Raw genomic sequence first — 12517 nt, 5'->3', positions numbered from 1 at the left:
AGTGTTGAACTAGACACATTACCACCTTGAAGGAAGACCACAGAAGGGTGCTTTCTGCATCACCTTACTCTCCCCTTGGCCTCAGTATCCATATGAACTCTTCTCATTAATTCTTTTGACCTTCCTGTCTTTTGATTTCGACCTTCCTGCCTTTCTTCTCACTTCCAGCAGAACACCTCATCTCCTATTTTGCAAAGAAAATAGAAACTGATGGAACTGGGTTTCTCTCACCTCAATTTCTTGCAATCCAAAGCAACCTGTATTTCCACTCTTTCTATCTTCCACCCTCAGTCAGGAAAAGACGTATCCCTCCTTTCCATGCTCTGTCATTTCTAGCCTGCTTCCCCAGGAACCCTGTGCACTCATACCTTCAACATCCCTGCTGAACCACCCCTGGGGTATGGAAGCATTCCCACATTCTTCTCATCTTTCAAATGACTAGAAGGAGTTGCTCTTATCTGCTGTCTTCATACTCTCACATCCCACCTGCCTCCAACCGAGCTTTGATAGCGGCATTCTGCCAATATTCCCTACAATCGACATGTTGTTAGTTCCAAAGAAGACCTTATGGATCTTCATTTTGGGTGGTTCTTGTCAGTATTTGACAGTACTGAGGTTAGAAATACTCTCTTGTTACTCGTGGTATTACATTTTCCTGGTTTTACCCCTTCAGTTTCCTCCAGTCTTTTTTCTTTCTTTCTTTTTTTTTTTTTTTTGAGACGGAGTCTTGCTCTGTCACCCAGGCTGGAGTGCCGTGGCGCAATCTTGGCTCATTGCAACCTCCATCTCCGGGTTCAAGCGATTCTCCTGCCTCAGCCTCCTGAGTAGCTGGGACTATAGATGTGTGCCACCACACCCAGCTAATTTTTGTACTTCTAGTAGAGACGGGGTTTCACCATTTTGGCCAGGATGGTCTCAATCTCCTGACCTCGTTATCCACCCACCTCGGCCTCCCGAAGTGTTGTGATTATAGGCGTAAGCCACTGCACCCGGCCTCCCCTGATCTTTTAACTAGGTTAAATTGTACCCCTCTTTGTAGCACTTACCAACTATAATTCACTTTACTTTTCCTTTGTAGCATTTATACAATTATAATTATATAATGATGTGTGTATTTTGATTTACCCTCTATTGCAACCAATAGATAGTAAAATTTATGAGATTAAGAACTATGACTTGCTGAATTATCCATACTTAGCCTAATACTGGCCTATACTCAGTGTTTAATAAATATTTTTCACATAAAGAATAAAATTCAGGTCAGAATAAAATGTGATCCTTTTACTTCAATGGAAAATGCCCACCTTTTCCTAAAATCATGATTAACAGTTTACACAGAACTTTAAACATTTAGAGCTGTATACACAACAAATTAATTTTTCTTATTTTTCATTCTGAAACACTAAGGTTTTCCTGCATACATGTCATTAAAAATAATGAAATGCTTCTTTAAATATGTATATGCCATACATCTAAGAGTCATCGTATAAGATGGGTACCATTATTCTGCCCATTTTACAGATGAGAAACTGAGTTTCCCAATGCACTTTATATATATAATCCTGACACTCTGGGAGGCTGAGGCAGGTTGATTGCTTGAATCTAGGAATTTGAGACCAGCCTGGACAACCTGGTGAAACCCTGTCTCCACAAAAAATACAAAAATTAGTGGAGCATGGTGGCACGTGCCTATAGTTCCAGCTACTTGGGGGCTGAGATGGGAGGATCCCTTGAGCCCAGGAGGCAGAGGCTGCAGTGAGCCAAGATCACATCACTGCACTCCAGCCTAGGTGACAGAGTGAGACTCTGTCTCTAAATAAATAAATAAATAAATTAAAATAAAATAAAATTCTTGTTTCCCTCCTGGCCCAGATTCCCCATATCTAATCAATCACCATGTGCTATTGACCTCGTCTGCTAAATATCCCTTAAGACTGTCCACTTCTGTCCCATCCCTCTCCACTGGTGCATGCTGCTACCATCTCGCCCGGGCCACTGCACCCGGCCACAGCTTGGGCACTGGCCTCCACCCATTTCACGCTATTCCAGTCCTTTCTCCATACAGCACCTAAGTGAGCTTCAAAAGCACCAGTTCTAGCTTAGATTCTTCGGCAGCCTCTGAACGCTCTTGAGATGAAATCTAAATCTTCAGCATGGGTTATACTCCCTGCACAACCTGGCTCTGCCTTCTTCTCTAGCAGCCTATTCACCTGTCACTATCTGTCCCTGCCCCCATCTCCCCTCTCCCACTGGCTTTCAGTGTCTTTAGCTCACTTCTCTGTCTCTCACCTGTAGGCCTTTGCAGACACTGCTCCTCTGCCTGGAATCCTCTTTTGCAACAGAGAATCCTTTGCTTCTCCTCAAACACACCTTGCACTTGTCATGTCATATTTAATGTCTATTTTCCAGGCTAGATTATGAGCACCATGAAGGGACAAACACTGCCATATAACCCCCTCTGCCTGAAGCCTAGTTGGCCCTCAACAAAGATGTATTGTATGAATGAATGACGGAAGAATATAGAGTTAAAAGAGTGTGGATCAGTGTTTGGTTGTGCCTCTCTGGTATCTTTGCTGGTTTTAAGACAATTGTAGAAACCATTAAATTTATTTGAACATCCATTTTCTTATCTTTAAAAAGGAGATAAAAGGATTCCTTCACAGTTCTAGTAAAGATTAAATAAGGTAACATAAAAATGTACACTGCTATCTTTAAGGGTCATAGAAATGGTGGCTGTGGTAAATACTGTTGACCTGAGAGACAGAGAATAAGTGTAAGAGAGAAACATAGGATTCATAAAGCTGGAAGGACCTTCAGAGACACACAGAAACTGCTCAATTTACAGATGAAGAAACTAAAGGTCAAAGACCCTAGACCCTTGCTCAAATCTCCTAAGCAAATGGTATGGGCAAACCTGAAGCAAAGTCGCTTGACTTAAGTCTCCTGTAAGCACTTAGAGGGGTCCTACTGAAAGAAAGCTGGCAGGCCATCAGTCCAGAGAAGACCCCAGAATTCTATGGACCCAATGCTGCACCTGACTGTGCACCTTTCTTGTCTGGTCCAGGCTTAAACTGAAAACTCACCTGCTCAGAATACTGTCCTGCTTAGCCACTGTGTACATACACACACACACACACACACACACACACACACACACTGAGCCATCCTTACAAACTCTTGCAATAGAGCCTGACATAACCAAACAGGCAGGTCCCTAGCACACTGCAGAGTAGTATGTGACAAGATTCTGGCCATCCCAGAGACAGAGATACCATCTATATGGGGCAAAGAGATATGTCTGACATAATTGTACACAGGCAGAAGGACTTTTATGTCCTTTTCCAGTTAACTGACACCATGTGCGATTGGCTCCCTATGTCTAGCCCTTAAGTACAAAATACTATAATCCCTATGGGTGATTCTGTGATGTGGCCCTATTCTCTCAACCACACATCGAATAATATACTTGCTCACTTTAAGACACTTTCTGAAACTTGGCCTAAGGAGACCATGGGACTAAACCTGTAGTCTCTCCTCACTTACATCTGTATGGTTCAGGCCCTCTCCTCCATATACACCATCACGTCTTCAAAACAAGTAGCCTCTAAATAAAAGTGTGTTTCTGCCATATCTAGGGTATATCTATAAATACCATGTGCTACCTGGACATTTTCTGTTCCAATCTAGTGGCACAGTGCATGCCTGCCTCTGCAAGCCCATTGACACCGTTTCTAACTGTCTTTTTTCATTTGGAAATATCAGTGGTCACCTGCTCAGCCACCAGTTACCGCAAAGGGAGAACATACCCCACGTTCCCTATACTTGATCCTATCTCAGTGATCCCGTTGCAATCAGGCATGACAAAGCTAAAATGTGACAAAGTGAAAGGAAATCTGTAAATCATGGTCTTACTCACGTAAAGGCATCAGGAGGGAGTTTTTTGCAATGCTCATTACGTTAGAGTGCAAACATCCTCATCTCCTTCTCCACTGAGGGTGAATAATCACTGTTTATCTGTGTACAGGCAAAGCCAGGGCATGGGATTATGGGGATACGGCCTTGCTTCAGACCACAGACATTTTGCATCCACATAACCTCACCCACGTGTGACTTCTTGAGAGGCAAAGCTTCAAGTCATCCCTTTAACACAATGTGTGACAGAGCTCACTATCTTCCCTAGAGCCCCCCCCAACACCTTAGCTCTTGTCTATTTCTAGTCACTAGAAACAACACTGTATTTCAAGGATACAACCCCTCCCCAATCAAACTGCCAAATCTTTGAACTGAGACTCAGTGCCATATATATATTTTTGAGGACCATGCTTCCTGGATTTTCTAGCAAGGTTGATTTCAAATATTCTGACTTACAAATCACTAAAATAATATTGAGGTTAAAATAAGATCACCACATAGATATATAACTTTATTCACTGTTCGACATCACTGCCCTCAATACTACAAAGATATCAAAACAGGGGTAGCTTTCTGGACCACTGACTACTACAATGTGTGTTCTATCCATTGCAGGAAAGTCCCACCATGCCAGTGAAAGCTGTAATACACATTTATCTATTCTCTAATGTCTGAAAATGTCACACCAACTGCCTTATAGACCAGATGGTTTATATAAGAACATTATTAGTGTCAATGCTGACTTACACTCTACAATCTCATCTGTGGTCCTGGTGGCATCCACACAGATAACATTAGTGTGAGTGACGTGTTTGTGTATTAACATAGACCTTGAGGGTGACTTTGTTCCAGTCTACCTTGCAGGCACTATAAGTGATCAGCTCCTGCTTACTCCACAGACACTGTGAGTGACCCAGCCCCTGTCTACACTAGAGCTGTTGGTCACCTGTTTGTCTACACCACTGACACTTGAGTAATGCTGCTCCCGTTGAACCCAAGACCCTACGAGTGACTCCATTCCTGTCCATACCACATAGCGACTGATCTCTCCAGACACCACAAATGACGTATTCCTGTCTATCCCACAGACACCACGTGTAATGTGGCCACAGAACCTCAGACAGACCGCGTTAAGGGCATGATACACTCTCAGGACCTCTAATATATGAACACTCTTCTCTCTATTGAGAATCACTATATTCTGTTGATGAGAGAGATTCCTTTGCACTCCTCCTGATTTCTCTCTCCTCCCCACTAGGACCATGACATACATTCCTCCTGCATATCAGTCTCACCCAGAACTGACACGCCCTCATCCCATCTTCCCAGCTCCCCAGGACTCCTTCACTAGCCATGGCTTCACTTTTAGGCCCACAGATTGGTTAACAAATGACACCCATTTTGCTAAGGCCTATGCCAGGAACTTCTTCATGCTCCAAATGTGGATAAAACAAGACGTCTGAGACAGAGGCCACATCAAGAGCTTTTTAGCTGGAGCTGGGACCTCTGGATTAGGCCCAAGATGCAAGGCCAGACAGTGGAGTGCAGTAGGGGAGCAAGCTAGGGAGGAAGCTCGAAAGGAAAACCACCCTCTCTCATCTGTTTGACACACCCTTCTCTCTGAACCAGACAAGAGTCCTGGCCAGAGTTCACTTCTAGGTAGACAGGAGGGCAAATCTGTCTTTGGAACCCAAGATCCAGGAAGGGAAGAAAGGGACTGAGATCTGGAAATGACGTAGTATCACAGCTGGCTCTCCTCCGGTAGTCTTGCCGGAAGGCAACTGCAAAAGATGCTCAGGGGTTCTAGAGCTCTGCGTCCGCATTCTAGCACCCCAACGCCTACCTCAGCCCCCAACTCTAAATAACTTCTTTCCACCTTGCTAAGAATGCAATGTTGTGATTCACATCAAGCTTTAGGAGGCTCCCCATATGTAGGGAACTGGGGTGAGGGGCAGGGCAGGATTCACTGTTCCAGGTTACGGAGCTTTGGTTAACACGGAGAGAAGCTACACATAGACTCACACAGTATGCAAATACCTATGGAGATACATAAGGAAAGGCCCCGGCCTGGTTAAGGAAAAGGAGCCGATAAAACCTCTCCAGGTAAGGAACAGCCTAGAAAGGGAATCTCAGTTATTCCTTCTGATATGGCTTAGCTTTCCCCAGGGCGCCTACTTTGAAGAAAGAGCCCTGATTATTGGCCTGGGGAACGTCTGGGGGCAGGGTGCCCATTTCCTAGGCGGGACCCGACCGGAAGCAAACTTGTAGGCAACAACATTTCCTCTAGTTCCTCTCCTCTTCCCCACCAGGGTCCTCAGCCACACACCCCGAGCCCTGCCTGCGGGCCCAGCCCCCCCATTTCCGGAGCCTGCGCCCCGGACCCAGCGGGGGCTGATCCCTGGGAAAGGCCTGGCTTCCTCTTCCTTCCTGTCCCTGCCCCACCTCCGCCGGGCTCCACAGCCGCCGGGAGCCCAGGGCCGAGACGGGAGGAGGGCACCCACCTGGTCGGTGTCACATGCTGCTTCGGCCCCAGCGTCCCCTCCAGGTCCCGGCGCCGGCCGCAGTCCCCAGAGCCGTCCCCAGCGCAGGCCCGGCCGCCCCACCCGCGGCCCGCCCCTGGCCGCCCGACGGGAGGGAGGGATCGGGTTCTCCTAGGAAGTTTCAGGTGAGGAAACAGGGACACACCTTCCCGGAGGAGGGGCAGGGCCCCTCTGCGCGCGAGCCCCATTGGTGTGAAAGAAGCTCCCGCGTCAGAGCTGGGAAGTGCCGGGCCGGCGGGGAGGGGAGCCCGGGCGCACGGGCCAGGCCGCGGGCTGTCCCAGGGAGCCCCGAGGGCGCGGTGCGCGGGCGCAGGTCGGGCGCAGGCGGGGTGACCCGGGGAAGGGGCGCGCACAGAGACAGAGGGAGCCAGCCGGGCCCCGCGGTGTCCTCGGACGCCTCCGAAATCTCCCTGCGTGTTTGTTTCTTCGGAGCTTCACCGGAGCCTGACTCTGGACCCGGCCTGTCTGCCTGCTGCAGTCTGTATGTGTTTGTCTTTTTTGCCTTGGCCGTGCCTCTGGAAGTCTGACATCCGTGGTTGTACATGTGTCTTTATCTTCAGGCCTCATTGGTTTTTGGTTTGTTCGTTGTTGTTGTTGTTGTTGTTGTTGTTGTTGTTGTTGTTTTTTCTGAGACGGAGTCTCGCCCTGTTGCCCAGGCTGGAGTGCAATGGCGCGATCTCGGCTCACTGCAACCTCCGTCTCCGGGTTCAAGAGATTCTCCTGCCTCAGCCTCCCGAGTAGCTGGGATTACAGGTCCGCGCCACCATGCCCGGCTAATTTTTGTATTTTTTAGTAGAGGCCGGGTTTCGCCTTGTTGGCCAGGCTGGTCTGGAAACTCCTGACCTCAGGTGATGCACCCGCCTTGGCCTCCCAAAGTGCTGGGATTACAGGCGTGAGCCACCGCGCCCGGCCAAGGCCTCAGTGTTGATTTCTCTTCCGTGATGTCTCCTCCTATAGAATAAAGAGTGTCTCCTCCATCTCCTCCTCCGCCCCCTTCTTCGTTTCTCTCTCTCTCTCTCTCCCTCCCTCCTCCCCCCTCCCTGTCCCTCTCCCTCTGCCTCTTCCCCTCCCCTCTTCCTTCTCCTACTTAGGGCCTAGAAGTGTGCCTCTCTGAAAGGACATGCCCGTGTCCTTCTGTATTCCCGAGTTTATTTTAGAATGAGTGCATATCTCAGGGTGTATGTTCCTTCTAGGGCCTGTGTGTGTGTGTGTGTGTGTGTGTGTGTGTGTGTGTGTGTATTTAAATCTCTAAGCCCATGTTTGTGTGTTTTCTTATGCTTGTATTTTTTTTTTATTCTTTCAGGGAAACGTTGTGTTCTGTTAGTCTTGGAGGCCAAGGCTGAGTGGGTTTATCTCTGTGCCCCTCCAGTGACTTCAAAGAATGCCAAAAGTCTCTCGAGTGTGCCTGTGTGCACACACAGACACACACAAAGTAGGAATCCTTTACTTGGGGGACAGAGATTTCTGTTATTTTTGGTTGAATCTGACCACTCCCCAAAGCCATTCACTACTCCAGGGGTTTCCATGGTGACATAAGTCAAGTGAAATATTAATGGACTCCTTCCTTGCCTATTTTGCTCTTAGGAATGCCATGGTCTACAGCCCAAACAGCTTGGCTAGACCATTTCCAGATCACTGTGCCCATTGGCTGTTGCCAATGATCCTGGTTGAACGTGTTCACTAGTTATTTTGAGGTGGCTGTAGAATAGAATGTAATTAAGGAAGTATAGCCTCTTCTGTAATAGAGTCCTGAACAGCTTTATGTTAAAAAAAAGTGTGCTACTTCTGCCATGTTACTCTGAAGGATTAAGTCTTAAACAGTTCAGCAGTTTTCAGCCTACTCTAAGCTGCCATGGAGTGTATGGGAAACTATAGGAAAAATTGGGATTAAGACTCAAAAATCTGGATTAAGAAGGGCAGGCCTTGCATGTGTCCTAGGCTCAGCAAAGGGGTAAGAACTGGGAGTACAGAAAGGCAAAAAGTTCAAACTGGGACTGGCTCTACTTCTAGGCTGGAATACAAAACTCATTCCCAGGTATGAGAGGGTCCTTGATTTATACCGAGTGAGCAAAGTGAGTAAACTTCTGATCTAGGGCAGAAGCTGTTGACCTCTGGGTCGGGTGCGGTGACTCACACCTGTAGTCCCAGCACATTGGGAGGCCTTGGCTGGTGGATCACCTGAGGTCAGGAATTTGAGGCCAGCCTGGCCAAACATGGCGAAACCCCTTCTCTACTGAAAATACAAAAATTAGCTGGGCTTGGTGGTGGGCACCTGTATTCCCAGCTACTTGGGAGGCTGAGGCAGGAGAATTGCTTGAACCCAGGAGGCAGAGGCTGCAGTGAGCTGAGATTGCACCACTGCACTCCAGCCTGGGTGACAGAGCGAGACTCTGTCTAAAAAAAACAAACAAAAAAAATTGTTGACCTCTGGCATATTTCATGCTGCCTACTGGGGGTGGGCAATGGGGTCAGAGGTACCAGAACTGCCTCCTGAACCAGCCTGGCTATTCTTTCTGCTTCCCTCCAGCTTCAGTTGGTTCTCCTTGATTACAGCGCTCTCTCTCTCTCTCTCTCTTCTCATCAACTCGACCTCCTCTTGTTCTGCCAGCTCTGACTTGTCAGCATATTTTTTTTTGAAGTCACAACCCTGGATTCTTGTGCGCTTGTCCAGAGAGTTAGCACACAAGGCTTTTCCTGACTTTTCAACTAGTAGGAAAGTTACAACCGACCATTTAGGGAGTTTGCTCTTCCCATCAAGCCTGTTCCTGTCTGCAGGGTGTATTTGCATGTGGAGGTCACTCTAGCTCTCCCAGGTATTCTTCCTTTCACTTTGCAGACTATGGTTCTCAGCATTTTATTATTTTTTTTCTTTTTCATTTCTTACTGCGTGGTCTTGGTGACTGGGTTTCTTAATCAAGCCTGTCATCCCATCCTGAGATTTTGATATTTTATTTGGGCCTATATTTCCTCTATAAAGGCCTAGAGAGGAGAGAGAATGATGCCATGGAAAGAGAATGAGATTTAGATTCAGACAGGGGTAAATTTGAATCCTGCATTCCATTTACTTAATGTGAAATCTTGGGCATATTCACCTTCCTGTGCTTTCTCTGAATCTTCCTACGTTTCATTTCCCTAATGTCTTAATTGGGGATAATAATATGTAATGATACCTACGTCACTGGATTGTTGTGGTGATTCAATACTGTAATATATAGAAATCACCTTAGTATAAGTACCTGATGTGTAAAGGTGGTCAAGATGGGATAGTTTCCTTTCCTAGCAGTGCCTGTCAGTGATGCATGTGGAATGAATATATTTATAAGAACAAAGTGATAGGGGCTGGGAACAGTAAATAGATTCAAAATAAAGCTATTTTAAAATGAAAGCCCTATTAGACGAGGCTGAATAAAAATAGCTTCTGGAACTTGGGACTACTTTAATTGACAATAATGCCTTTAAGATCAAGTTATGGGGCTTGGGGAGAGGCAGGGAACAATCCTGTATAGTTCTAGGTATCAGGACTAAAGGAATGACAATGACCTTTTTTGAAGCAGGAACTCATCAGCATTATCCCTGGGGCTGTCATTGTCCTGACTAGATACTGTCATGGTGCCACCATCCCACATGACTGGCTGCATTGTTCCCACGTGGTGAACTCTCTCTGACTCTCAGCTGGTCCAGTGCTAGTTCTTGGAACACTCCTAAGGCCTTTCTGCCTCTGCTTTTTGCCTGATCCTGTGACCCAACATTGAACCTTTCGAACTGATTTTGAACTCAGTTCTTCTTTTTTTTGAGATGGAGTCTCGCTCTGTCGCCAGGCTGGAGTGCAGTGGCGTGATCTCGGCTCATGGCTACCTCTGCCTCCTGGGTTCAAGCGTTTCTCCTGCCTCAGCCTCCTGAGTAGCTGGGATGACAGGCATGTGCTGCCACACCCGGCTAATTTTTGTATGTTTAGTAGAGATGGGGTTTCACCATATTGGTCAGGCTGGTCTCGAACTCCTGACCTCATGATCTGCCTGCCTCGGCCTCCCAAAGTGCTGGGATTATAGGCATGAGCCACCGTTCCTGGCCCCAGTTCTTCTGTTAATGGGGCTGACCGTGGTCTCTCCATTCATCTCTGTTGAAGCCAGGCTGGCTTGGCCACTGTGGTTCTTAGCTATCTTCTTCTATTCTGTTTTTTTGTTTTATTTTATTTTATTTTTCAGAGATGGAGTCTTGCTCTGTCCAGCCCAGGCTGAAGTGCAGTGGCACGATCTAGGCTCACTGCAACCTCCGCCTCCTGGGTTCAAGTGATTCTCTTGCCTCAGCCTCCCCAGTAGCTGGGATTACAGGTGCGCACCACCACGCCTGGCTAATTTTGTGTTTTTAGTAGAGATGGGGTTTCACTATGTTGGCCAGGCTCATCTCAAACTATTGACCCCAAGTGATTGGGATTACAGGCGTGAGCCACCGCGCCCAGCCTATCCTCTTCTATTCTCATGAGCATAGTTTTATTTTCTATCCTTGGCTTCCCCTTATTTATTTTCTCAACCTTTGCACATTGATTGGCATGAGCCTAAATTTAATGCCATTCAAGGCATACATACTAATTGCCTCATTCATTTTTTCTTCTATTCATTTACTCAGTATGCATTCTTAGAAACCAGATATACAAAGACAAGATCTCTGCTTTCAAGAAGCTCTCAATCTGATTGAGGAGAGAAACAGGTAGCAAATAATGACAGCAGAGCATGGTAAGTGTTATGTTGAGATGGACACAAAGTACAATGGAAGCGTAAAGGAGAGAGTAGGTGGCACTGCTTGGGGAATCAGAGAAGCCTGAATGGATAAGGTGGATTATATATATTTTTTTCTTTTTGAGATAGGGTCTCACTGTGTCACCTAGGCTGGAGTGTAGTGGCGCAATCATGGCTCACTGTAGCCTCAAACTCCTGGGTTTAGGTGATCCTCCCACCTCAGCCTCCTGGGGCTGGAACTAGAGATGTGTACCACCATGCACACCTGGCTAATTTTTGGTATATTGTTGTTAAGACAGAGTTTTGTCATGTTACCCAGGCTGGTCTCGAACTCCTTGACTCAAGCAATTCACTCACCTTGGCCTCCCAAAGTGCTGGGATTACAGGTGTGAGCCAACGTGCCCAGCAAAGGTGAGATTTGAGTTGACTTGTCTTTTAAAAATATTCTATTACTGGCCGGCATGGTGGCTCACGCCTTTAATCCCAGCATTTTGGGAGGCCGAGGCGGGCGGATCACGAGGCCAGGAATTTGAGACCATCCTGGCTAACACGGTGAAACCCCATCTCTACTAAAAATACAAAAAAAAATTAGCCGGGCTTGGGAGACTGAGGCAGGAGAATGGCGTGAACCTGGGAGGCAGAGCTTGCAGTGAGCCGAGATCGCACCACTGCACTCCAGCCTGGGCGACAGAGCGAGAATCTGTCTCAAAAAAAAAAAAAAAAAAAATTCTGTTAACCTGGTATAGAGGAGGATATAGGAAAAGCATACCAATAGCAGAAGTGAAATATGCAAAAATACAAGCCTGAGCACCCTCTGTTCAGGGATGTGCAAATAGTGTGGGTTTAACATGAGATGTGGTGAAGAGATGGCAGAGAATGAAGTTGGAAGGGTAGTCGGGCAGCCAAATCATGAAAGGCCTTGTAGGCCATTCCTGCTACTGAGTTTGGACTTCATCCTTCTGGGGATAGGCCTCCTTGGAAGGGTTTCAAGCAAGGTCATGATGAGATCAGATTATAAGGTTAGATTTAGAAAAAAAAGCTCTGGGGGCAGTTGAGAGAATGGACTGATGTGGATGGTGAAGTGGAGGGGCAAGGAAGGCAATCAGCTGTTGTAGCAATTAGATGGATATTGTAGTCATGGAGGTAAGAAAAGAAGACACCTTGAACGAATGCAGGGGCAATGGGAAAATAAGACAGGGAATGGATTTTAGTATTGTGCTGACTGTTTTTTGAAGATAAAATGATCAAGTCAGATTTGAAGAATTGACTGTTGGAGGTGAATAAAATGATGTCCTCTCTGAGTACTTCTCTGTTTGTGAGAGGACTCCT

At 46.7% G+C, this 12517-nt stretch overlaps 2 protein-coding genes across 2 annotated transcripts in view; one reads left to right on the top strand and one right to left on the bottom strand.

The window, feature by feature from the left end:
- Nucleotides 1–6561, bottom strand: part of ARHGEF5 (Rho guanine nucleotide exchange factor 5) — a 25258-nt gene extending 18697 nt beyond the window's left edge. The window contains exon 1 of the mRNA XM_519460.8: nucleotides 6414–6561. The gene's annotated coding sequence lies outside the window, so the exon portion shown is untranslated. The remainder of the gene's footprint in view (nucleotides 1–6413) is intronic.
- LOC134810637 (uncharacterized) overlaps nucleotides 542–12517 on the top strand; it is a 25983-nt gene continuing 14007 nt past the window's right edge. The window contains exons 1-2 of the mRNA XM_063815954.1: nucleotides 542–615; nucleotides 6095–6577. Coding sequence (XP_063672024.1) covers nucleotides 542–615; nucleotides 6095–6577 — 557 coding nt within the window. The remainder of the gene's footprint in view (nucleotides 616–6094; nucleotides 6578–12517) is intronic.

The sequence above is a fragment of the Pan troglodytes genome, chromosome 6 (genome assembly GCF_028858775.2).
Source record: "Pan troglodytes isolate AG18354 chromosome 6, NHGRI_mPanTro3-v2.0_pri, whole genome shotgun sequence".
NCBI lineage: Eukaryota > Metazoa > Chordata > Mammalia > Primates > Hominidae > Pan > Pan troglodytes.
This window is presented reverse-complemented; position numbering and strand designations above follow the sequence as displayed.